The sequence below is a fragment of the Glycine max genome, chromosome 16 (genome assembly GCF_000004515.6).
Source record: "Glycine max cultivar Williams 82 chromosome 16, Glycine_max_v4.0, whole genome shotgun sequence".
NCBI classification, from domain to species: Eukaryota; Viridiplantae; Streptophyta; class Magnoliopsida; order Fabales; family Fabaceae; genus Glycine; species Glycine max.
Window position 1 is genome coordinate 29,069,341 of NC_038252.2, and position 27,827 is coordinate 29,097,167.

Sequence of the window (27,827 nt, forward strand, 5' to 3'; positions counted from 1 at the left end):
TAGTAGAACTAGTAGAGTCTGTAACACCCTCTACCCCACACATATATGTACTAATAATAAAAGAAATAATTAAAAAAAATTAAACTTAATTCAAGTTTTTAAAACATAATTAAATACAAGCCTTTCAAGAGGGTAGCAGGCTCACATTCACCTTTCTAACATCATCATAAAACTTTTCTAAATAAATAATAAATTCACTTCGGCTCCAACAAGGCCGTCTATAAAACCCTATACCCCAATGTAACATCCTATCAGAGCGTTGTGTCCCGACATCCTTTAGCACATGGTTCCTTAAAGCAATTCACCTAGTCATCTGCTCCCCCGAACACAAAGTTCAAGATCATCACAGGATCCAAACACAAACAACACACGGGGAGTGAGTTATCACATTCCTAACTAATAGAGAAACAAAACAACTAGATATACATATCATAAAAACCAAATAAAACTTAGTTACACGTAATTCATGTAATTCCACCACTTTGTCATTCAAAGTTCACTTTTCAATCATCAATCACATTACACAAGAATCACACACTCTGATCAAGACATAATAACACATCAATTTCATAATAAACAATTAGCAAACGCATGAGACAGTTATGCTAAGACTCAAACCTATATGCAATGTGGTACCATGTCAGTGAATGAATTAAATATATATTAGTGATGATGATTGATAGTGTTAGATGTATTTAGCATAAACATAGGTTATTTTAGAGGAACTAGCCTAGTTTGTGCTCTGGTAATCGATTACTACTCAGTGTAATCGATTACACAAGAACAGGTAGCCTGTAATCGATTACAACATCTTGTAATCGATTACCAGAAGGCTTATTACTCCTGTAATCGATTACCAATCATTGTAATCGATTACAACTCGTCCTCGTCTATAAATACCTACGAAACCAGTGTTGCTGCGTAGCCAAAGCTTCTCCTCGTGCCTCCTTCATCCCTAAATCTTCAAACCTTCATATCTTCCTCAAATCTTCACCAAAATACGTCCCGTAAAGCCCAATCTTCCTCTTTTTCACTCCTCTTTCACTTCCACCGATTGAAATTCACTAAAACTTCATCAAATGGCAGAACCATTGAAGGAGAGAAAGGGATCATCCTCCACCGCCACTGCTGCTGCCCATCGCCGCCACGAACCATCCGAAGCACCCATAGCACCTATTCATCCCTCTTTGTCATCTCCAAGATCATCCACGTTGTTTTCATCCGATGATCAGCGTCTACGATACCTTTCTCAATTTTCTTCTAGGATCATCTTAGACCCTAAGTACCTAGACGTAGATTTCTTTAATGATGAAACGTTTGATTGCTATCAAGCGTTTCAAAATTCTGGCCTGGTTGATTTCATGTCCTTAAAATTGCCACATTATCCTGAACATGTAAAGGTCTTCTACTGCAATTTAAAAATTCAGGATGACATTATTTCTTCTGAGGTGCATGGTATTCCTATGATCATTGATCAGTCATTGTTCTTTTCTTTAACTCATTTACCCAGTCAAGGTGCACCTTTTGAGGACACCATTGTTGATGACTGGTAATTTGATTATTCTAGTCATGATGCTCGCCGTATGGTCTGCAATGACCAGACAGAAATGATCGGTAGATTGCTGGCCGGGTCATTAACATTTGATAATCGCATCATGCACTATATAATTGTTAGAATTTTGCTTCCCCGGTCTTCAAATTTGGCCCAAGCCTCTGAGGAGGATTTGATTCTGATGTGGGCTTTCCTTACCGGTCGTCAGATCGACTGGGCTCACTTGGTTCGGTACCGAATGCTTAAGGCATTACGGGCCAATGCACCTCTCCCTTACCCTCAATTGATAACTTTGTTTCTGCATCATTTTCAAATTCCGCTTGATGATGAACCATTTGTTCAAGTCAAGCGTTCCTTTGCAATTGGTGCTGGTGCAATGACTTCCTTTGGATACCGTAAGGATCGGAATGGTCAATGGCTGAAGAAAGACGCACTCCCTCCTCAAGATGAGCGTACTCCTTCACCTCCTCCACAACGAGATGATTTAGCACTCATGACTAAAGTTCTTTCCGAATTACGGGGTCTTCGTTCTTATGTTGGTGAACGTTTCGACTCACTGGATACACGTTTTGCCGGAATGGATATTCGTCTCACACAGCTTGAAGAGGATGTGTGTTACATTCGTTAGAGTTTCGATCTTCCACCACCAGCTCTACCTTCTTAGAATTTAGTTTCTAATTCTATGTCTCTTATAAGCCGTGTATTTTGGCTATGCTACTTAGATTATTATTTTCAGTACTTTATTTATCTTGTAGTATTTGGATTTCAGACTTTTATGCTTTGATACTATGTGTTTTTGAATTTTGAACTGTTTGGATTCTGGTTTGGTTATGTCTTATTTATGATTTTGGTTGGTTATGACTTATACTTTGTAATTGATCTGTTTTCACTTCATTATTATATCTGTTTTGATTCCCAAGTACTTTGGCTTTTTGATGTTGCCAAAGGGGGAGAAAAATGGGGTGTAGAAAGGCTTAATAGGGTGTAGAAAGGCTTAGAAAAAGCTTAGAAATCAAGTGATCATCAATTCCAAAACATAGGGGGAGTGAACCCCAATCTTATACATATACATTGTTTGCTTGTATCTTGATTTCAGGACTTATATTGTCATCATAAAAAAGGGGGAGATTGAAGAAGCAAATGACTTTGGTGTTTTGATGATGATCATGATGATTTGATGCAAATGGGTTTTTTCAAGTTTAAATTCAAGACAATGATTCAAGAATACAAGCCACAACATTAAGATGATCACTAGTATTTTAGGAAGGGAATTCCTAATTGATATAACAAAAGGTTTGGCCAAGTAATGCATGTTAAAAATTGTTTTTCAAGAGATTTACTCTCTGGTAATCGATTACCAAAGGATGTAATCGATTACCAGTGGCAAAAAATGATTTACAACAACTACTAAATATTTGAATTCAAATTTTAGATTGTGTAATCGATTACACCATATTGGTAATCGATTACCAACACTTAATAAGCGTTCTAATTCAAATTATAAAAGCTGTAATCAATTACACAAATCCTGTAATCGATTACCATAGAAGGTTTTCAGAAAATAACTTCCAAGAGTCACATCTATTCAAATGGTTTATGAATGGCCATCAAAGGGCTATTTATATGTGACTTGGAAACACGAATTGTGATAGAGTTTACATTGCCCAAAAAGTTTTATCCTCTCAAAAGATTAAGAGAGTTTTTCTGAATTGAAATGTCTTATCCTCTCAAAGATTCCTTGGTCAAACACTTGCATATTCAATAAGGAATTGTGATTGATCTTCATTTTACAATCTATCTCTTTCAAGAGAGATTTCTTCTTCTCTTCTTCTTACTTCTGAAAAGGCATTAAGAGACCGAGGGTCTCTTGTTGTAAAAGAATTCTGAACACAAAGAAAGGATTGTCCTTGTGTGTTCAGAACTTGTAAAAGGATTTTATAAGAGAGTGGAAAATCTCAAGTAGGTTGCTTGAGGACTGGACGTAGGCACGGGAAGTGGCCGAACTAATATAAATCAGTTTACATTTCTCTCTTCCCTTAAACCTCTTTTATTTATTGTCATTTATCTTTTGCTTTAAAGAATTTTATTCTGAATTGTCTTTTGAGTAATTCATGTTAAGGGTGTAATGTTAATCTAAAAAGAGAGAGCGGAATTTTAATTGGGGAATAGTTCTTGTTATCTTAATTCAACCCCCCTTCCTAAAGATCTTGGAAGACTGGCTAGAAATTTTTCTTTCCAGAAAGGTTGTTGACTATCTTTTCTGGTATAGACCTTAGTCAAGAAAGTATCCTTGTACCATGTAAAATCTGCTAAGGTTTTACACTTAAGATTTGATAATAATTCTGTAGACCTATTTTTCTATAAAGATGGGTCTCCAATAAAATGTTGTGCTATTGTAAAGATTAAGGTGTTAACAGCGTCAGGAATCTCTTTATCATCGTCATTAGTAATGACTTTACCATTGAGATTAGTCTTGACTGCGCTGTAAATTTTTTACTTTTCTTCGTTAGTAAGATAATTATCCCACCAACCTTTTAGTTGTCCGGAAAATCCTGTCACTAAAATGTCTATAATGGTTTCTTCCGAACATTCATGGGAGGTTTGGTAAACTGTGGCTACCATTGTCATATGTTGGAGTGTATTCATGATATTGTATTATGTTTGAGCATCTATATTCGACTCATAGATGTTATTTGCAGAAAAACTCTTGAAATTATTTTCTCCTCTTTCTTCAAGTTGAAGGTCAGGGGCAGTTGGACGTTGATAGTATAATTTAGATGGCCTTCTTTGAATTTTCTGTTTCAGTTGTATTATTAGAATTTTGATCACTATCCTCATTAATAACATTGACTAATCTTGATGAACTTCTTGTTACTATTTTTGATGTATTATCTGAGGTTTGGGGAGTTTCTGGGATGACCTTAAGTAAACTACTAATTTTGTGTAGTATTTCACTATTATTGTCTCCTACTCCTTCAATTAGTGATTTGTTTTTCCTAAGCTCTCTTATTTTTTTTTTAGCTTTGTCGCTAATTTTGAAAGGTTTGAATAATGGTTTTTCAATGGGAATACTTGTTGAAGCTTCTTCAATTGTTTTTTGTTTAGAAATTTTTGTCTTGAGAGTTTTTCCTAGGACTTGTAAGTACTTGTTTGTATAGTTAGCCTGTTCCATTAGGCTCCTAATATCCCTATAGGTTACTTCCTCATTGATGTCTTTCATTTTGAATGGAATTGCCATGACAGGTTTATTACTACTATCTTTGATATTGGGAAGTTGATACTGAGTTGCAGGGGGTAAATCTGCTTGGATTAACTCGTCGTCTTTCAATTGCCAGTTTGTTATGACATTTGTTGTTGGATCACCTATGATATCTTGTTTCCATGGGTAATCTATATCTTCTATGATGGTGTAAGCATGGAACCAATCAAAGAAAAGAATATTGATTTTTACTCTTTCGACAAATTCATAGAACTTGTCTTGGATCTGTTGTCTATTTGTTCCCTTAAAATTTTGGAAAAACCATCTCTGTTGTGGTTCCTTATCAATGCTAAAGTTGTCAGATAACATCATAAAGTTCCATAGAAGAGTAAGTTGGGGATTGGATAGACTTTTGGTCATCCTCCTGTTCTTGATTGTAGGTTGCTCTAGGTATACTAGAAGTAGTATCTAGACCTTGGAGATTAACCGTAGGGAACTGGTTATGTGACTCAGATCTAGTTAATCCTACAGGGATTGAACGAGTTCTTACTGAAAAAGACCTTCTAGCCGATTCATATTCAGACCTAGAGGCTTCTATCCTTGATGAAAATGAATTTCTTCTATTGAAGGTTATTTCTACCTTTCTGGAGTTATCATGTTTAATTTTTTCAATAATTGGAGCAGGTCGGGGATCAGACGGTGTGACCTTCTCCATGACCCCTTTTTTCAGGGAGAGTTACTTCATCCCATTTTATTACTCTTGGTAAAGAAACATTGACTTTTGTTATATCAGTGATAAATAAGGTTGTTTCTCCCTTTTGTGGTTGCAATAGGACTCTAGACGCACAAGTATTCATGACCTTGTACTAGATCCTATAAATCAAAGCTGTTGGGATTGATCCTTCTTTCATGTCAAGGCCATGAAAGTGCATATTTAAGAACAGAGAGTCAAGAATATTTCTGTCCATTAAACTCATTGTCTTATTTGGATAACAATTAAAATATACTGGACCTTGTCCTAAACTGGTTTCGACCGTTCCAATTAAGGAGTCTTCAAATTTATTATGCCTAATATCTCTTAGACACATTAAAATTGCTGCATCTATGCCCATGTCAATTAAGGGCTTGATGGCTACTTGTACACAACCGATGTATAGATATTGAAACTTACGGCTATGTTCATAAATTGAATTTTTTGAAAGTAAATGAAATTCTTCCCCTATATCCTGTCCTAGAGGAATATTATTCTCTACTGTTTTGATTATGTAATCAAAGTTGTGTTTATCTTTAATTGTTTCAGGAACGTATAGTTGATCTTAAGGGATTTCTTGAATGTTCCAGTCATTCATGTTTTGATTGATATCCTCAAATCGGACTTCCTCATTGAAGAGATTGTGTTTGGGGGCGACCTCGTGGGTATGGTTTTCTTGTTCATTTAATAAGTTTGTATTTCTTGAAGAAGATAATGAGAAAGAATTGGATTGAAAAGAGATACGGGAAAAAGAGCGTAAAAGTCTAGACATGATTATAACATTCTCTAATATCTTTTCCTTCATCTGGTTCCATAGAAATATTTTCGTAAGTAAATATGTAGCAAAATTTCTTGGATCTGAAATTTTTTTTAAAGAAAAACTTTTTTTTTCTTTTTTTCACATGTACAGTTTGAACGGTATTTCTATAGCCACTAGCTTATTATGTCCTGATACTTTAGTTCAACAATACATCTTAGCCTTATTGCCCTTTATCCATCACAGGTCTTACTGCTACAATACTATTCAACTAAAATATTAGACTGCTGTACTTCTAGAAAGTATTGTTCAAACATATACTGTACAAATCAAAATAAAACATTACGCATACTGTACAAGGTTTCAGATCCATGAAATCAGTTTACATATGTCCTTACGAACCTTATTCCTACTTCCCCATCAGGCTCTGATACCAGAGATCAAGGGCACTTTCATGACTCTCTGGATCACTATCCTTGAAGGAGAGGGATGTATGACGTATGATCTACCCTTGATGTTTGATCCCTCTCCGCTGATCTCATCTGACTCTGATATCAATACATGGGCTCTGATATCAATATATGTGCCCTAATAAAGGGTATATATATATAATAACATTAAACCCAAGAATAATGGGCTAGCTACTGAAGGGAGATGGGCTAAACAAATCTTTTTTGGGGAAAAATGTAAATTATATTAAACCCAAAATGATACAACAATAAACAGGGCATGCCCCGCAGCTAGAGAAAATCAAAAGCCTCCCTAATACAAGAAGGCCTATATTAAGATTTTAAAAGAAATGCAACATGTGTGTTTGTCTATACATAAGAAACGTAATCTTGCTAATAACCTCTATTACAGAAAATTGATAATCTTCAAAAATTAGCTTGTTCCTAGACAACCAGATGTAGTAGACTGTAATTGCTATAGCCAGACAACGAAATTATCCTTGAACACCTGATGTGGATCTGCCCCTAATTTAATAGTCAGTAATGCACTGCAAAGAAGTGAAACGCCTGCGAAAAGGAGCTAAATCACGAATGTGAGCCCAAACTTTGAGAGATTTCCTCCAAGAAAAGAACAAATGAGCATTTGACTCGACCTCATTTGAACATAAAGGGCAGAGGGAACCCTTGTTAAAAAAAGCAGCTTTGTCAAGAGTAAGCAGTCGGTTCCTTTTAGCAAGTCATAGAATGAAAGACATCTTATGGGGGATTGTTGGGTTCCATATAACAGAACACCAACTAACAGTAGGCTTGACACCTCTAATGTATTCATAGACTTTGCCAACAAGCAATTGTTCATTGGTGCTCCAAGATTGAATCCTCTTTTTGGCCTCTTCCGTACTTAGCTCTTTGGAGATAATAAAGTCCCTTATTTGAATGATTTTCTTTATCAAAACTGAATATGATGAAGAAGTATTGTAATTCCACACATTGCTCCCTCTGAAATAGTAATGGCGAACCCACCGAACCCATAGAGAATATTTCTTATAATGAAAGTCCCACAGAATACGAGAAAGAAGCACAAGGTTCTAGTCCTTGAGATTAAAAAGGCCTAAACCCCCTTCTTTTTTCGGAGAACAAACTACTGACCAAGCAACCAAGGGCTTGTTTTTGCCAATATCTGTTTTGCCCCACAGAAAATTACGGCACGAAGCGTTGATCCGATCCAGAACAGATTGAGGCAAAGGAAAAATCCCCATCCAAAAATTCACAATTCCTTGAATAACTGCTCTGATCAACTCTAGCTTACCTGCATAAGATAAAAACTTCCTACTCCATCCCTGAATCAGGCCAGTAATCTTGGAAAGCAAGGGAGCATAGTGGCATACATTTAATCTAGATGATAAAAGGGGAACACCCAAGCTAAATTCAGTAAGCTGCTGAATATGAGAAAGCTCATGAGGCCTAATACGGACTGAGTATATGACAGATTTATCAAAGCTGATGGAAAGCCCTAAAACCCTACAGAAGTGCTGAAGCTTGGCAAACATAGTTGATCCAGAAGGGATATCTCCTCTAGATAGATGCATAATATCATCTGCAAAAGCCAAATGAGATTGAATACTTGCACAGTTGGGATGAAATTTAAAATTGACATCATCCTTGAGGCTGCTCATATCTCTGGAAAAGTACTCCAAACAAAGCACAAACAGATAAAGGGAGAGAGGATCCCCTTGTCTAAGACCCTGCTGCCCTTTGAAGTGGCCATAAATGGATCCATTGACTGCCACACTAAAGAAAGTGGAAGAAACATTCCATGATCCAAGTACAGAACTGGGCTGGGAAGCCAATGGACTTAAGCATCCTATCCAAGAATTCCTAGGAAATGGAATCATAAGCTTTATGCAAGTCAATTTTCAGGAGGCATCTCAAAGAGGATCTTTTCTGTGCATATTTACGCAAAATCTCTTGAACTAAGAAGATGTTGTCCATCATCTTTTTGTTCTTAATGAAGGCAGTTTGAGTTTCCCCAATAATAGTCTCAAGCACTGGGGCTATGCGGTTGGCCAAAATTTTAGACATAATCTTGTATAACAAATTACAGCAAGATATAGGTCTGAAATGGTTAACCTGAGAGGCCTGATCATGCTTATGAATAAGCGCAAAAATAACATGGTTGATCAACTTTAAAATTTTTCCAGTTGTAAAGAATTCATTAACCGCCTCAAAGATAGATATCATCACCAATGATATTCCAAGCCTTCTTGAAGAATAAAGCATTGAAACCATCTGACCCTGGAGCTTTATTGTTATCCATCACAGAAATAACGTTCCAAACCTCTTGCTTAGAAGTAGGACAAAGTAAGGCAGCAAAGCAATCGGTGGGAACCTTAGGACCCCTGTTGCAAATCGAAATGGAAGGAGTTTGGGTCAGCTCATGAGTACTAAACAAATTCCTAAAGTGATTCACAAAAGCAAGGGCAATTTCATCTTGGGAGGAAGTGTTATGCACATCCTCTAGCCTTATGGCAGCAATAAACCGGCTGTGTCTATTGCGCTTGATTAAAGCATGAAAAAATTTGGAGCATTTATCAGCCTGTAGGAGATATCTGTTTTTGATGAGCTGAGCGAACTTCATAGACTCCGCTTTTCTAAGCATAATGGTCTGCCCTCTAATGCAGTTTGCCAGAGCAAGAAGGGAATGGTCCTAAGGATTTTGCTTTAGAGAATTAAGCACACTGTTATATTCAGCCTAAGCTAGCTCCACTCGGTTGGAGATGTTTTGCTTCCAGCCTTGAATATTTTGCTTCCAGCCATCTGCAATGATTCTTGAGAAATTTGGATGATCCACAATAGCATTGTTGAATTTAAATGGAGAATTACCTCTAGGCACTACCAACTCAGTGGTGACAACTAGAGGAGTATGGTCTGAAATAGAAATAAACTCCATAACTTCACAAGCAGAATTTCCAAAGGAATTGAACCAGGACTGATTACATAAAGCTCTGTCCAGTTTGCTCCACATCTTGCCATTAGTCCACGTGTACAAGGGGCCATGAGAGTTGATGCTCCCCAGCCCCAGGTCAGAACAACAATCAACAAAATCTTGCAACTCATAAGCATTGGGCTCAGCTCCATTGAAACGATCGGTGGGAGACAAAATGGAGTTGAAGTCACCAATGAGGAGCCAGAGGCAATTCATATTAGCATTGATACTATTTAGATTTATCCAAAGAGATCTTCTTGCCACAATGGAGTGAAGACCGTAGATGAATGAAACCTGAAAGCGCTTAGCAGTGGTTTTACAATCAATAGCACAGTGAATCAATTGGGCATTTGACTCTAAAACAGAAAAATGGATCTTATCCTGCTACCAGAGGATAAGAATTCTGCTAGCATTATGAGAATCGAAGTTATAGGTGAAGTGCCAGTCACCAAACTTTCTTCTCATGATTTCCTCAACTGAAACCTTATTCAACTTAGTTTCCAACACAGCCATGACGTTAACTTCCTTGCAGCGAAGGAAGCTCTGCATCACATGATGCTTCAGAGGCAAATTAAAGCCTCTAATGTTCCAAGAGGCAATGATCATGGATTCGAACGGGAGGAAGCCTCCCTGACCCTAGTTATAGCTTTATGATTTCTTCCTCTTTGGACATTAGCGTGCATATCCTCAGTACGGGTTGTCTTTATGAGTTGCACTTTTTTACCTTTTTTCTGGTGTTTTGTTTTCACCTGAACAAACCCCTCTTCTATAGGATCACCAAACTCAGTGTTCCCTGTTTCTTTGAGGTCAGAAGAATTATGAAGGACAGGAACATGATTTGCAATCAAGACATGTTTTCTATGAGGAGAGACAGACAAATTAGCCTGAACAGTCTTTGGATTATCGGAGGGGCCTCCTGTATTGGTATGTGGGAGCATTGTTCTTCCCCATCAGGAGTAGTTCAAGCTGGTTATTGCAGGTAGTAACAAACTACTTTATAGCCCAAGATGAGAAAAAGTGATAGGGCACGCGATTGGAAAAAATAAGGAAAAGCTTTGGAGACCGAGGCAGTCAGAACTCCCAAGGATCGAAGAAGGAACCCTAGCGTTTGTAGAGAACAAAGATCCACTCCGTCGGTGGCGAAGCCACTGGGCAGCACCCAAGGAGAGAAGGAACCTATGGGTTAAACAGATCTTGACCAGCCCATTTCACGTTGGTACTGAGCTATTAAAAAAAACATTGGTACATTTATTCACTAATGCACACTGTAAAATCTAAAATCTAAAACTGTTGCAAATGAGCTATGACTAGTGATAACTAAATAAATAATTGAATTAGAAGCATCAAAGAAACTTTGAGTCAAATTGGAATTCCTTTGATTTAGATTTTGAATTAAATTTGAAAGACTTGGGTGTTGAAGGAATTCAAGTTACAAATTTAATATGTATTTTATTTGTAAATGATATTTTAAAAGTAACTTTATAAGAATTAGAGTCTTGTGAAGATAAAATTATTTTTAAAATGTAAGTATAGGTAAAATTTAAAAATTTAGTGGGGGCCTCAAAATATTATTGTGAGCTAAGAGAACAAGTTAGGGAAAAATAAATCTATGCACGAAAGTTTTTCACGTATGGAAGATAAAGGTAAACATATTAATTAAGTTTCACATGATAGATAATATATATGAGAAACACACACAAAACTGTTCATGTGTGGAGGCATACGTCTGAAATGATTATTTTTGAGTTATTAATTTGTCTCACCCAATTATATTTGAGAATGATTGAAATTTGAGGTTATGTGTTCACTTATAACATATATAATATGATTTACAAGTGAATATTATTTTAGGTGAGAATCTGAGAACAACTAGCATATTAAGATTAAAAACAATAAACTATTAAAATTAAAATATTCAAAATTGATTTTTAGTCATTAAAATTTATATTTTAAAATTGTCACAAAATATCAATTTATTATTTGAGAAACTAAAAAGTTAAAAATCAAACCTAATTATAAACTACTAAAATGACTTCTCAAACATATAAATATTTGATAACATTTTAAGAAAAATCAAATAAGTACTTGTATAAACACTTCTCTAGGAAGCATGGTACAACAATTTTCAATTAATTTAAATAAAGATATAGATAAACTCACAAAAACAATAATACGACCACATTTTTTTCAAATGCAGCTTCTCATATCTCTGGGTAGCTAGTTATTCATTCTCTGCTTTCAAAGTAGTATCTCATAAGGGTGGGTGACTGTACGACAACAAATGACGGCAAAAAGAATCATCAACACCATGTTCATCCACCCAGCTTCTTTCAATGTATACGGTGTTGATAGAATGTCAACTCAAGCCATCACATTAGTCGTTGCCAAAGTAAAGCATTATCATCTCATAAATTAACTAGGTAGTAATAAAAATTGAGGAAGTGTGGTTAGACATTTTTAGATAGAATATTACTTCCATAACAAAGATAAAAAAAAATCATATGCAACTTAATAAGTAAATAACATATCAGTGAAAACTGTTTGAGCGAAACTGCAATCACAAGGCAATTCAGCAGATTGCACCGAACCTTCTGTTGATTGGGTAATCCTGGATGCCATGATGCAAGTTGTAGTTACTACACTCTTCTTTCTCTAATTATCTATCGTGCTGCCAAGAAGCAAGGTTACACAGTCCTCTACCTATACGTACCTCTAACAAATGGTGAAGCCTAACAGAAAAGCAAAGCCTATATATGTATACAGGAGATGAGAGAAAAGAACAGAAGAATCCATTTTTAATTTCTTGGAAAAAAATACTTGCTTTTGGGATACTTCTGCTAGAGATAATGATACATATCATCAATTTCTTGGGAGTGGCTGTATTCGAGATGATGTAACCAGCAAGCTTTCGATCGTCGCTCTTACAAGCATCATTCAAATGATCATACATATGCACTAGAGCAACAACTACTCATGCATAACTTCCACTCTGACTCAAGTCTCGGAAAGCGTCTAAGAAAATAACATAAACATGTGTTGCACTCTTGTTAGCAAAAAGAGTGCAACCTAATAGATGTAAGAGATAGGCACGAGCTGCAACAGTCCAATGTTCGACCTCACATCTGTTCTGGTAAATATCTCGTAGCCACGATAAGCATATGTATGCCCCATCACACTGTGTTGTCTTAGCTCTAGTTTCTTCTTTGGAGACTTCAAGTAACTCCACCAACATCAAGACGACTTCGTTGACATGCATTGGCACGAAGTTAATATGTTTTTAATAAGTTAATTTGGACTATTTTTAAATATATTTTTAATATGTTCATTTTACAAGTGTTTGACTTATCCATACTATAATGACATCTTACCACGTGCATTGTATATTTGTCTGATTGTTGTACAACCATTGGCATTGTACTCTTTCAACATTAGTAAAATGTTTCTTGGTCATATTAACAATAATTGTCTTTTCATCCTTAGTCAATCGTCCAACGTATGGATGTTCAACTAATGACTTGGTCAATTCATGATTATGACTCCCACACAACAACTTCACCATCCAACCCTTGCCCTCTAAGCACTAATTTCCTATGAAGCTTGAAAGGACACTCACATTTCCTACTCCTAGCATCTCTTCTAACAGAATCTTTATTCCTAGACCTATCCTGAACACTCCTTTCACAACCAATTAACACAAATGAAGTTCTTCCTTTATTATCAGTGTTTGTGTCAGATCTCATAATGACCGTCACAAATCTGTTTTCATGAGCAACTGATCGAGTCCACTATAAAACATCATCTCGAATATCAAGCACTTACAATGCAACCCAAACAATTTTAATCTTCCAAGGGACACTGATTTTATAAAATTAATAATTAATAACAATAATAAACATTATTACCTGAAAAGTATTGAACGCATCCGAACAATCAACATGTTGTTCATTCATATTAACCTATTCAAACATTATACTGTCATACATCGACAAATTGACCCAAAGGGATTAGTTTTACAAACTAATTCTCCATATGGGTCCCTTTCCAAACTACTTACGGAGGGGGTCACTTTTTACAACAAATTGACACAAAGGGGTTAGTTTTATAAACTAATTCCTGATATGGGTCCATTTCCAAACAATTTACGAAGTGGGTCTCTTTTTACACATACATGCACGTATATCGCCAGCATGCATGGCGATATAGGGCTTGGGACGACACGTGACTGGGTTTCCGTGTGAATGGGTCATCATTAATTGGTTCAACAAACCTTAATTGGGCTGATTTATGCGAAGAATTGTTAGAAGTCAGATCACAAGGTGAACTTCAAGGTAATATGATTAAATTAAGTTGATTGACTCACCATTTTTTCACAATTAAATAATCATGACGGTAATCTACAACAAGTAGAAAGGTTTACCCGTGTATGGATCCTAAGATTCATTGGAAGTGTCTTATTTGTTAACGGCAGTAACAAAGTTTCCCTAAGGTATCTGCAATTTTTACGTGACTTGAGAGAGTGCAACACATATGCATGGGGACCTGCCGTACTTGCTTATTCATATAGAGAAATGTGTAGCACCATCGATTATAAAACTAAATCAATCGAATGTATGTGCATCTTATTACAGATGTGGGCATGAGAACGATGTAAAGTTTGGCTCCAAAGAGGACTCCTCCCCTTATAGAATGTTTTGGAACTTATTCCTGCATGGGGTTGTTTTTAACGTAAACTGCATGCAAATTGCCAGCCCCATTAGCGACTTTGGCATGGCGACACTGGCAATTTCAGCATGCATGGGACTTGCTTGCCAATTTGACTGGCGAGTTGCGCTAGGGGAGCCAGGCTAGGTTGCAGGTTACGCTGGGAACAGAAGAAGAACTGCAGCTTGCACGTACCCGCCAGTTTGACTGGCGATTTGGTTGCAGGGAAAATCGCTAGCTTGAGTAGCGATTTGAGCTCCATAAATCCCCCTCCCCGTAAATGAAAACGCACTTAAACGTAAGAAAGAGCTGTTGGTGTTGGAGTGAAGCTTTGCAAGAAGGAGAACGTGTTCTTCCACTCTAGTTTTCAAAGTTGGTAAGTTTGTTTCATTTTTTATTTTATTTGTTTAATTGTCTGTATTCTGATAATTAAATTAGTTATTTTAGATATTATAAAATTTGTAGAGTTTTAGGTATAGTAAATTAGTAGTGTATTAGTTTTCTATCTTACCTTAGTTTTAGTTTTAAATGATAAATTAAGTTTACTTTGATAATTTAAGTTTTGTACGATAGGTTTAATTTTAGTTATAGTTTTAAATAATATTAGTTTTAGTTTTAGTTTGAAACGATATTAGTTTTAATTTAAAATGATATTAGTTTTGTACGTTAGACTTACTTTTAGTCAAATATATTTAAATTTTTTATGGTAGGTTAGTTATATGATACATTGTATTAATTTTGTATATATATTATATTAATTTTTGTCCATAAATATATATATTATGTTTACTTAGTTGTAGTTTTAAATGATAAATTAGGTTTAGTTTGATAATTTAAGTTATTTACGGTAGGTTTAGGTTTAGTTTTTAATGATATTAATTTTGTACGTTAGGTTTAGTTTTAGTTAAAAATATTTGAATTTTCTATACTAGGTTAGTTATATGATACCTTATATTAATTTTGTATATATATGTTATTAATTATTTGCCGCAAATATATATTATGTTATTTATTTAAATTTGTATTTGCATGTAATTGAATATATTTAAATAATGTTTTATATATTTAAATAATTTTTTATATTTAAATTTTGTGATTGGCAGGTGTCTAAAATAGTTTTACTTTATAAGTAGTGTAAGTTATTATTTAAAATTTTATATGACACCTTAGTTTGTAGTAATTTTGTATATATATTGTTTTAATTTTTGGCCAGAAATATATATATTATGTTATTTAATTAAATTTATGTTTGCGTGTAATTTAATTTATTTATAAAATATATTTAAATTTTGTTATTTAAATATATATTTTTTGTTATTTATTCAAATTTTAATTATGTGGTATATATATTTAATTAATTTTTTGTAAATGTAGTTAATTTTTTTTTCTTTACAAGTAATGTATAAATTATTTTGTGAATTTATTGTATTATATTTTGTAGTATCAATGGCATCTTCGTCGTCATGTTCATCAAATATTAAAATTAAGTTTGGTTTGATCGATTGTGACGTATTATGAATGCAAGTTAAGCATGTTTCAGAACATGTTTGGAATGGGGAAGAAAATCGAAAATTACACATAAGACGAGCTGTCCTTAGGAGAAGAAGAAATATCAGAGGAAATATTCCTCTACTTCGACAATGTAGTTTTTATTAGATAATGAAGATGGGCTACCTAAAAATAAATGCATCATTAATGACTGTCTTGATTGAAAGATGGAGGCCCGAAACACATACGTTTCACATGAGATGAGATGCGAAGAGTGTACAATTACTCTTCAAGATGTCTCTGTATTATTAGGTCTGCGTGTTGATGGGACACCATTAATTGGTCAAACTAATCTTGATTGGGCTGAATTATGTGAAGAATTGTTGGGAGTCAGACCACAGGAAGGTGAACTTCAAGGCAGTGTGGTTAAATTAAGTTGGATGGCTCACCATTTTTCACAAATAAATAACCATGACGGCAACGTAGAACAACTACAAAGGTTTACCCGTGCATGAATCCTTAGATTTCATAGGAGGTGTCCTATTTGCTGACAAAAGCAGCAGCAAAGTTTCCCTAAGGTACCTGCAACTTTTACGTGACTTTGAACAGTGCAACACGTATGCATGAGGACCTGTCGTGCTTGCTTTTTCACATAGAGAGATGTGCAGCGCCACCGATTACAAAATTAAATCAATCAGAGGTATGTGCATCTTAATCCAAATGTGGGCATGGGAACAATGCACGACTTTGGCTCCAAAGAGAACTACTCCCGTAATAGAAAATAAACCACTCGGACACAGGTTAGTTGTTTAAAAAATAAAATTTCTTTTAAAAATAATTAATAATGTAACGTGTCGCCACTGATGATTTCATATTTTTTGTAGGTGGCTGCGACGTGAAAATCAACATATTGGCAATGATGATCTGATAGTTTTTCGTCACAAATTGAATATCATGAAACGACATGAGGTAAGAAGATCGTAATGTATTCGTTAAATAATAAATAAAATGTCATGTTTAAGTGAAAATTAACAACTATGTTATTGTATACAGTTTCCGTGGGAGCCTTACACAACAACTATTATGTCAATGTTGTCTCCAATTTGTTTGGTTGGTAGTGTAGCGTGGTGCGTGGTGGTGTCACTCATTTGTTTCCATGTTGTTGAGTGGCACCAACCCGATAGAGTGCTGCGACAATTTGGAATGCAACAACCTATTCCCGAATGTCATTCGCAACCACTGAATATCCATGGTCTAACGCTAAAAGGCAAGCAAGATGAAAATTGGTTTCAGCTGTTGGCCCCAATGATCAGTCAATGGACCAATCGAGCTGAGTTTAGGGTCGACGTTTATCCTCGACAGGATGACCTATTGAGTTTTAACTCCGACTACATGGTCTGATATAGGCGAAAAACGAAGATGTTTGTCGACCCAAAGAATGCAAACACAACTACATTGGTATTTATATCTTTTTAAATATTTAACTTCAATTTATTTTTTAAAGCATGTGCATTAATTTCCTGACCCTAATAACTGCAGGCTGAAGTTGCGGAGACATTACAGTATATGGTGTCACCACAAGGTATATGGTGTCACCACAAGAGAGGAACACATGAACAGTTGATGATCCCGTGCCTTATGTAGAGAAGATAATGATTTTATCTGAAGAGCAAGAGAGAATCACTAAGCTTGTGGCACATGGTCCAGCATCTCCACCAGAAGAGTTTCACATGCTTCAGTCAAGTGTTGAAACTCGGGGTGTTGACAGACGAATGGAGGTTGTTGAAGCGCAAGAATTTTCCCAACAAATTGAGGAGCATGGCCATGAAATGTATTACACGCCACCAACATTTTCTTAGTATCCTTCACAGATGTATCAGTATCCATTCGAAGGTCATCACACTGATATGTTTGCAAGCGAACATTCATTCGGTGATGTTACAAAAACACATCCTCATTTTTTCATGACCGACTATGACCCCTTCACAACAACATGATGCCCCAATGGCAACACCTAACTCCCCATTAGCTCCACAATGGAATGTATCCGAAGCAATACCTGATATGGGTGACTTATTAGGTGTTGATTTGCGTTAGGAGTTTTTCGCTGAGGTTGAGCAAGTAGAAGCGGGGAGACATCGCAGCAGAATAAATTCTGATCGTCAGGCGCGAAGATGGGATCGACCATGTGACATATCCTCACGTCATCACGGATATCATAATGAATGATTTTCATGTCTCTGTTTAAATTTGTTGTATGTATGTTTAAATTTGAACAAATTAAGTGTCAAATTCAAATGACAAACATATAACAACTAATTTAAATATAAACATGAAAATCATTCATTATGATGTCTGTGATGACGTGAGAATGTGTCACATGGTCGACCTCATCTTCGCGCTTGACGATCAGGATTTCTTCTGCCGCGATGTCTCCCCGCTTCTACTTGCTCAATCTCAGCAGAAAACTCCTCACGTAAATCAACACCTAATAAGTCACTCATATAAGGTATTGTTACGGGTACATTCCATTGCGGAGCTAATGAGACGTTAGGTGTTGCCATTAGGACATCATGTTGCTGTGAAGGGGTCATAGTCGGCTATAAAAAATGAGGATGTGTTTTCGCAACATCACCGAACGAATGTTCGCTTGCAAACATATCAGTGTGATGACCTTCGAACCGATATTGATACATCTGTGAAGGATACAAAGAAAATGTTGCTGGCTTGTAATACATTCCATGGCCACGCTCCTCAATTTGTTGGGAAAATTCTTGCGGTTCAACAGCCTCCCTTCGCCTGTCAAAACCCCGAGTTTTAACACTTAACTGAAGCATGTGAAACTCTTGTGGTAGGAATCAACGCATGCTGGTTCATGTGCCATAAGCTCAGTGATTCTCTCTTGCTTTTCGAATAAAATCATTATCTTCTTCACATAAGACACGAGATCATCAACTGTCCATGTGTTCCTCCCTTATAATAGTGACACCATATACTATAATGTCTCTGCAACTTCAGTCTATAATTATTAGGGTCAGGAAATTAATGCTCATGCTTTAAAAAATAAATTGAAGTTAAATAATAAAAAAGAAATAAATATCAATGTAGCTATGTTTGCATTCTTTGGGTCGACAAACATCTTCGTTTTTCGCCTATATCAGACTATGTAGTCTAAGTTAAAACTTAATAGGTCCTCTTGTCGAGGATAAACATTGACCATAAACTCAGCTCAATTGTTTCATTGACTGATCATTGAGGCCAACAGCAGGAACCAATTTTCATCTTGTTTGCCTTTCAACATTAAGCCAATAGATATTCAGTGGTTGCGAAGGACACTGGGGAATAGGTTGTTGCATTCCAAATTGTCGCAACACTCTATCGGGTTGATGTCACTCAACAACATGGAAACAAATGAGTGACACCACCACGCACCATTATACACTACCAACCAAACAAATTGGAGGCAACGCTGACATAACAGTTGTTGTGTAAGGCTCCGACAAAAATTGCATACAATAATACAATTGTTAATTTTCACTTAAACATGACATTTTATTTATTAAATACATTACGATCTTCTTACCTCATATCGTTTCATGATATCCAATTTGCGACGAAAAACTATCAGATCATCATTGCTAATATGCTGATTTCCACGTCGCAACCACTTATAAAAAAATATGAAATCACCAGTGGCGACGCGTTATATTATTAATTATTTTCAAATGAAATTTTATTTTTTAAACAACTAACCTGTGTCCAAGTGGTTTATTTTCTATTACGGGAGGAATCCTCCTCGGAGCCAAGGTCGTGCATCGTTCTCATGTCAACATTTGGATTAAGATGCACATACCTCCGATTGATTTAAGTTTGTAATCGGTGACGGTGTACATCTCTCTATATAAAAAAGCAAGCACGACATGTTCCCATACATACATGCTGCACTGTTCAAAGTCACGTAAAAATTGTATGTACCTTGAGAAAACTTTGTTGCTGCTTTTGTCAACAAATAGAACACCTCCTATGAATCTAAGAATTCATGCACGGGTAAACATTTATAGTTGTTCTACGTTACCGTCATGATTAATTATTTGTGAAAAATGGTGAGTCAGCCAACTTAATTTAACCACATTGCCTTGAAGTTCACCTTCCTGTGGTCTGACTCTCAACAATTCTTCACATAATTCAGCCCAATCAAGATTAGTTTGACCAATTAATGGTGCCCCATCAACACATAGACCTAATAATACAGAGACATCTTAAAGAGTAATCATACACTCTCCGCATCTCATGTGAAGCGTATGTGTTTCGGGCCTCCATCTTTCAATCAAGGCAGTAATTAATCACGCATACACTTTTAGGTAGTTCAATCATGGTCACGCTCTTCCATATGTGAGTAACAACCTCCCTTTGTCTGCCTGCCTATACCTTGAATTTCAACACTTAATGGAAGAATATGAAACTTTTGTGCTACAAATTAATGCTTTGTTGCTAGAACATGTGACACAGGCTCAATAATTCTCTCTTGCTCTTCGGATAAAATTGGTTATTTTCTTCACTACAACACGAGATACAACACGAGATCATCAACTGTCCATGTATTCCTCCCTTGTGAAGACACCATGCAATTTCAGCATGCAATTATTAGGGTTGGCAAATTAATGGTGACAATTTAAAAAATAATATGAAGTTAAATATTAAAAAAACAAAAAAAATATATCAATGTAGCTATGTTTGTATTTTAAGATCAACAAACATCTTCGTTTTTCGCCTAATACCAGACCATATAGTCAGAATTAAAGCTCAGTAAGCCATCTTGTTGGGAATAAGAACCGTCGACCCTACAATCTGTTCGATTGTTCCAATGATTGATCAACAAACAGTTGCCCCCATTTTTCATCATGTTTGTCTTTCAGTATTATACCATGAATATTCAAGGATTGCGAATGACATCTTAGAATTAGTTGTTGCATTCCAAATTGTCTCAATACTCTATTCGTTGGTGTCACTCAATAACTTAAAAAAAAGTTAGTGGCACAATCGTGCACCGCGCTACACTTTCAACTAAACAAATTGAAAATAACACCGACATAATATTTGTTGTGTAAGACTCCCACAGAAACTGCATATAATAACATATTTGTGATGATTTTAGTGAAATATGACATTATTTATTACTTAACCAATAAATTAACATGTTCTTACCTTATGTCGTTTCATAATATCTAATTTGCAACGAAAAACTATCAAATCATCATTTCCGATATGTTGATTTACACGTCACAACCACCTAAAAAACATTAAAAAATAATATATTTTACCTTATTAATTCTTTTGAAATGAAATCTAATTTTTTAAACGACTAAGATGTGTCCGAGTGGTTTATTTTCTATTAAGAGAGAAGTCCTCTTTGGAGTCAAACTTATATATCGTTATCATGTCCACATTTGTATTAAGATGCACATACATCCGATCAATTTTAGTTTTATAATTGCCGACCCTGCATATCTCTCTATAAATAAGCAAGCAAGGCAGATCTCCATACATACATGGTGTACTCTCTCGAGTCCCGTAGTTGCAGATACCTTAGGAAACTTTGCTACTACCTCTGTCAACAAATAAAACACCTCTAATGAATCTTAGGATTCATGCACGGGTAAAACCTTTCGACTTGTTGTAGATTACGGTCTAATTAAGGTTTGTTGGAGCAATTAATGATGACGACTTGTTGTAGATTACCGTCTAATTAAGGTTTGTTGGAGCAATTAATGGTGACCCACACGGAGACCTAATAAACAAAGACATCTTAGAGAATAATAATGCACTCTCTACATCTCATGTAAAATGTTTTCGATCTCCATCTTTCTATAAAGGCACTAATTAATGGCACATTTATTTTTAAATATCCTATCTTCACAATCTATCTAGTAAAAACTCAATTGTCGAAATAGAGGAATAACTTTCTCTGGTGTTCTTGAGAACAGCTCGTCTAATGTGTAATTTTTCTATCTTCTTCTCCATCTCAAATATGTCCTGAAACATGTTTATTTTGTATTCATAAAATATCACCATTAATTAGACCAGACTTAATTTTTATATTTGATGAACATGATAAGAAAGATGTCATTAATACTACAAAATAAAATATAATACAATAAATTAACAAAAACATTTATACATTATTTGTACATAAAATAAAAAAATTAAGTAAATTTATAAAAATTTAATTAAATATATATATATATATATATATATATACAAAATAAATTATGTAACAAAAATTACTATGTAAAGAATATGTTAAACAAATAATATATATATATATATATATATATATGAATAACAAAATTTAAATATATTCTACAAATAAATTAAAATACATGCAAATATAACTTTAAATAAATACCAAAATATATACATTTGAATAACAAAATATATTCTACCAATAAAAAAATTTAAATATATTCTATAAATAATTTAAAATATATACAAACACAAATTTAAATAAATAAAAATATATATTTGAATATCAAAATATATTATTCAAATAACAAAATTAAATTAAATAAAATATTTTATACACATCAATTAAAATACATGAAAAGATAAATTTAAATAAATAACACAATATATATTTGAATAACATAAATTAATATGCAAAAAGAAAATTAAATAATATATATATATATATATATTAAATTAATACAAACTAACATATCATATATTTGAATAATAACTTACAATACCTAAAACAAATATAACATACAAATTTTATAATACCTAAAATAAATAATTTAATTTTATAATACCTAAAATAAATAATTTAATTATCAACAACAGAAACAACTGATTAAATGGAATACAAAAAATAAGTTACCAAGTTTGAGTCAACCAAATATGGACTAAATAACACAACATCACACACAAAAACTTTTTGTCACCACATGCGTGACAGCAAGAATGAAGAGATGAATGTGTTCATTCATTCGTTCAGGATAGCGTTTTTATAAGGGGAACCAAATACCAAACTTACCTTATTTTGCCACTCCTAGTGGCAATAACCTTTGGGTCAAAAGTTGTTGCTCCCTAACCTGCATGCCTGCATCTAGCCTACTCTCCCCTCTACGCGCCTAGCCTGCTGCACCTGTACGACACCACCTAAGGTGTTTTGCCATTGACACTGGCGAGATCCTTTCCACGTCATTGCATGTATCGCCAGTCAAAGGGCTAATACCCTACGCCACTGTTTTTAACCATGTGTCGTCCCAAACCCTATATCGCCATGCATGCTGACAATATACGTGCATGTATGTGTAAAAAGAGATCCCTCCATAAATTGTTTGGAAAGGAACCCATATCAAAAATTAATTTGTAAAACTAAACCCTTTGTGTCAATTTGCCTCATACATCCATTAATCTTCGTTCATCTTAACAACAAATCAAAAAATTTCACATGACAAACATACAACTTTTAACTGCATACAAAATTCTACATAATCTTTTAGTGTTCACAATTTTATAAACACTACAATTTATAATCATATGTATGAACAAACAAAAATCCTATATTTACATACCAATTATTTCAAATACATATGTAAACAAATAATTTTTATAAGAAAATGTACACAAAAAGATATTAATAATTAAAAAAATAAAATTTTAAGAAATTTTTAAAAAATCAAAATCTGTAATCAATACAAATCAACATGATCCGTTAGTTTATTATCAACTTACGAATCAACTTCATCCATATAATTCAAGTTGATCTATATGTTAAAATTTGCCTTACGAATCACTTAACACACTCACCCAGTAACAACATACCTGGTGTATTGACGACGACAATAACCCAACAATCATCGACCCATAACACTTCCACCTACACCAAAGCGACAAACTGCTCTCAACAATGAAAAACCAACACGAAGGAGAGAAAAGAAAGCAAAAACCATACACGCGTAAACGAAAAAAGCAGAGAAAGCAACTTAAAAAGGAAGGAGACACAGAAGCATTTATGGAATTAATTAAAATTGTTGGATGCACAAACAATAATGCTGGTACACCTAACATCACCCAATATTTTTTAGTCCAAACTAGATGCACATTTTAGTTTGATTCAATCATGGCTTAATGCGGGTTAAGCCTGCAAAAAATCCATTAAAAGCCCACAAAACCAGACTTAGACTTGAACTTCATTTGGTAGTCTCAAACTAAACTCGAACTTTTTTGGCCCAACTCATTATGGCCTGCAACCCACACCAGCTCAGCTCACATTGGGCTGATAACCCATTTTGTCACCTACATGGCATCTCAAATGGAACAACTCACGTGAGGTGAGGTATAATTTTAAAAATTTATAATATTTTACATATTTCTATTAAAATGTATAATTCTTCTTACATCAAACAACTAAATAATTTTTCTTTTAGAAAATAAATTTATCAAAGCTTCTTAACTGACTCCACCATGTATCCTACCTTTTTATATTTTACTATTTATCTTAATTTCAACCATATAAGTTAAAGTTGGAACCAAATTCCCATATGAAAGCATAAAAAAGAAAGAGCATGATGCCAACATTGAAATTCCCAAATGGAAGTTGTGAAATTGCAATGTGAAACGGTATATAAAAATATTGGGCAGAAACTCCGTTAAAGATACTCGGTTAAATCTTTCATATAAAATAGGGATGTCTAGTGAATTGAATATATTTTTGCATCATATTTAGATATTCAAGAGGAAGAGAATAGTAAGAGTTTCCAAATCCAAAAAACTATGATAATCCTCAAGAATGAACAAATTCTTCATAGAATCTTTGAAGACACCCATTGAACTAAACAGAGTTTGGGCATAATCTAATAAGTCAATCTACGTATTCTATAATTTTGTAGATAAGAGAATTGTAGGAGTTCCCGAACCCCAAGAACTACACAAGTTCCCGGGAACTAAAACTCCCAAATATTTATATAAGCATTAACATGTTATTCCATTTACCCATAAGTATTGAGCAAGAGAAGTAATGCTAAAATAGAATGCCAATGACATCTCAAATAAGCATTAGCAATGTTATAATATTTCAAACATTTCTATAATAATTTATAATTCTTGTTACATTAAACGATTCAATAATTTTTCTTTTAGAAAAGAAATTTATCAAACCTTCTTAATTGACTCCCCAGTGTATCGTACTCTTCCATATTATTATTTACTTTAATTTCAATTTAATATATTTATGCTAATTGTTAAATACAAAAATTACTTTAATTTTTTTTTAAAAAAAAAGAGCAATGTTTGAAGTTTGAATCAAATTCCCATCATATGAAAGCATAACAAAGAAAGAACATGATGCCAAATTTAAAAAAAAAAAAAATCAGTTTCTATATAAATATCCGAATTAATCTTCGGGATTATATAAATCGTACATTTTATCCCTGATATTTAAAAAAAAAAATCAGTTTCTACATTTGCAATTCGGCATGTAACACTTCGTTCCTTTTTGATAAAAATAAAAGGACAATTCACGAAATCGAGAAATATGGAAAGCTTTTCAAGATTCAGAAGATATAATATAATAATATAAATACATTAATAATGCTAACCCATGCGATGATGAAGACTATGAAGAAGCTTTGGGGCTGGGATCGTCTTGTTTGTATAGCTTATTGTATCTTCGAGTTCGTCGTAGTAAACGTCCCGGACGCATCCGCTGCCGCAGCAATCGCCGGGCTCCGGTTTCTCCGGCGGCGGCGGAGTCTCCTTCACCGGATTCGGGGTTTTATCGTCGGGTTTGGGTTGGATCGGGTGCGGGGCGGGTGCATGCGCGGTTCGTGCACCCTCGGCCATTCGATTGGGATGGAGAAAGAAGAAGAGTAGGGCTCGTTGAAGAGGGGTTTTGGTGAGGGTGATGTTGAAAGCGAGAAGCTTTTGGGTGAAAATGAAATCGGAAGAAGGAGATGTTCTCAAGATCTACGCCGCCGCCGCCACCACCACATTCTCTCTCTTTCTTTGGGTTGGGAAACGGATCAATTGAATTTGAAGTCCAAGACAAGAGGTGTATGGTGTGCCGTTTTATACAACCCTACCGCGTTTCGCTCGCTGTTGGTATGTTGTTGTGTTGTGCTGACTTGGTTTTTTTGTTTTAATAAATAAAATCGGGAATTATTATATATTGTAAAAATAGAAAAGTAAGATAAGAGGCTAATTAAATATAAAAAGTCTTGCAAACCAATAACCTAACATAGTAACAAAAAGGAAATTTTGTTAATCTAATATATTATCTCCATTTCGGATTATATTTTTTTGAGAAAAAATTATTTTAAAATATATGTTGTTTTACAAAATAATAGTGCATTAAATATTTTTTTTCAATATTACTCTTAATCAATATTTCATCCGTTTTCTTTCATAAGCAAAAAAAATGATTTTAAATTTATTAAGAAAATTAGTTAATTTTATTAAATGTACTATTTTCAATTAAAAAACAAACATTTTTTCTAAGTATTCCTTCATTTAAACTTGATATTAAATATAAATCCCCTATTAAATGAAGGGTTTCATTAAATAAAACAAAAATAGTCAAAATTTACTTATAAAAGAGAATAAAAAACTTGTGTTTTTTTTACTATGAAAGAGAAGTGAGGGAGTACTTACTAGGAATAGTATATAGAAAGAGTAAATGAGTCATTAAATTAGATAGATAAAATGTATATTATGATGTTATTAAATATTTTCTTTTAAAATTTAACAAATTAATTGTAATCCTTAATATTTGTGTCAAAAACTTAAATGTCATATAATTTGAAACAAAGGAAGTAATAGCCTTCACATATTTCTTGTTGCTTCTTTGATTATGTCGGTGTGTGTATATGTTGTTATTTGTTATTAGAATTTCAAACTTGTGAGGCGTGAGATTATGTTTAATATTATTCCTAATGTTATATTTATTATGAGAATATTCTATATCCTATTAATCAATAATTGATTGGTATGTAATCAATACTGATTCTAATTTCTACATTATAAATAAAGATGAGATGTGGTCATCTAAGACACTCAATGCTACTATAAATCACTATTATATGATGTCAGAACACAGATTATTCTTCATAGAGAAATAATGAAAATCATCCCCATTAGAGACTTATTATCCTCGGATGATCTTTCTAGTCGTTGCACTTATTCCAAGAATCATTTATCCTTTCCCAACAACTTTTTTGGTCACCATTAGTCGCTATCACTTTTTCAATGAACTACTGTCTTTGTGGACCTTTCTATTTGTCTCCCGTCTTTTGATGAATGTTTCCGCATCCCAATGGACTTTTTTGCTTGTTGTCCCACTTTTCGTTGATTTTTCTCCTTTCCCGAATTATTTTCTAGCAGTCATCGTCCACCCGCTGTCGGAGCTCCAATGACCTTTTAATCTGGTGACCTCATCATCAGCATTATCGTCCACTGATCTACACGATGGTGGTGACGATGATCTCATTGGAACTTCAATGCTCTCTCATGTGCCTTTCCTTTGGGCCCTTAATAATATTTGAGTGCCCAACTGTTTCGGTGCATGGCGGTCCATGCATCCATATTTTTGTCCTTCATTTTCGGTGGCATGATTCCTGATCTAAGGCACACAAAGCCCAATTAGTTTAGGGCCATTCCAAGACTATTTCTTTTGTCGGGCCTTATCTTTCACACTTTGTTTTAGTTGCATTTTGTTTGTTTGGTTTTCATTTATCATGGCTTTCCTACCCTCTTTTGTCAAACTTCTTGATGCCTTTTCATTGGAGCTCACCTTCAACCACTGTCGCTCGCCGAAGACCACCACACTGTCCACATGTGCAACCAACTCAAAATACCACCGCACACGACCCCATATAGGGCCCTGGCGCGGGAAGTTCACACGCACGACGTGTGACGCATCTCCAGTTAGCGTCACATTGGTCTTCAT

The 27,827-nt window shown here is 34.6% G+C and overlaps 1 protein-coding gene and 1 pseudogene across 1 annotated transcript; both read right to left on the reverse strand.

Annotated features, from left to right (window-relative positions):
- LOC100782514 (uncharacterized) lies at positions 1-27,827 on the reverse strand (annotated as a pseudogene).
- On the reverse strand, positions 7,794-8,787 carry LOC121173692 (uncharacterized). The gene is made up of 2 exons (XM_041010371.1): positions 8,664-8,787; positions 7,794-8,569 (listed from the first exon to the last, which is right to left on the reverse strand). Exons 1-2 carry the CDS (start codon positions 8,785-8,787, stop codon positions 7,794-7,796), a joined length of 900 nt encoding a protein of 299 aa, XP_040866305.1.

What these genes read in the sequence shown, in the direction of transcription:
- LOC121173692 (XM_041010371.1), bottom strand. Translation starts at nt 8,787, where the DNA reads ATGTCTAAAATTTTGGCCAACCGCATAGCCCCAGTGCTTGAGACTATT. An exon ending in CTTAGTTCAAGAGATTTTGC is followed by an intron (nt 8,570 to 8,663) that starts GTAAATATGCAC and finishes ATTCTTGGATAG; the next exon opens with GATGCTTAAGTCCATTGGCT.